Here is a 652-nt window from a genome sequence, read left to right on the forward strand (position 1 = left end):
CCTGATCGTGGCGGGGCTGGGGGACGGCTCCATCCGCGTGTTCGACAGGAGGATGGCCCTCAGTGAATGGTAACACCCGTCCTGCCCGGGCTCGGGGGCCTCCTGTGTCCTCCTCAGCTCACACGTGTCCCTCTGTCCCCAGCCGAGTGATGACCTACCGAGAGCACACGGCCTGGGTGGTGAAGGCCTACCTGCAGAAGCACCCCGAGGGCAACATCATGAGCGTCAGGTACACGGGATTGCGCTCCTGAGATGTTCTCCCTTACCCACAGTTTGGTTTTCCCTTTAAATCCTGTCCCTGGTATTCCAGTAGCTGAGAGGGCAAAGCTCCTGAGTTTGACATTTGCTTCAGTAATTAACTCTTGCTCCAAACTCGGTGGAGAGGAGGCAAAAAGGGATGTGGAGCTTTCCTTGGGAAGCCGTTAGTGTGGTTTGGGAGTAAACAAGGTGCTGGAATCACAAGGTGTGTGGGGAGGAGGGGAGGGAAGCAGGAGCTGGGTATACAATATCTTATGGTGGGGGGCCTTTACTGCCAACGTCTCTGTGGGGTCATTTGAGAGAGAACAAGAGGAGGAAGGTGGATGGTGCCTCTATCAGGCACGTTCCTGGGCAGGATTCCTGTGCAATTCCCTAAATCCCTTCCTGGTGCCTC

At 56.3% G+C, this 652-nt stretch overlaps 1 protein-coding gene across 1 annotated transcript in view; it reads left to right on the forward strand.

The window, feature by feature from the left end:
- Position 1: 1 nt before the first annotated feature.
- Positions 2-652, forward strand: part of LOC108445833 (regulatory-associated protein of mTOR-like) — a gene marked incomplete at its 5' end in the record, with an annotated part of 6,430 nt that continues 5,779 nt past the window's right edge. Inside the window, 2 exons of the mRNA XM_017730702.1 lie at positions 2-69; positions 143-229. Of these exons, the coding sequence (XP_017586191.1) occupies positions 2-69; positions 143-229 (155 nt within the window). The remainder of the gene's footprint in view (positions 70-142; positions 230-652) is intronic.

This window comes from Corvus brachyrhynchos, unplaced genomic scaffold (assembly GCF_000691975.1).
Source record: "Corvus brachyrhynchos isolate BGI_N302 unplaced genomic scaffold, ASM69197v1 scaffold340, whole genome shotgun sequence".
NCBI lineage: Eukaryota > Metazoa > Chordata > Aves > Passeriformes > Corvidae > Corvus > Corvus brachyrhynchos.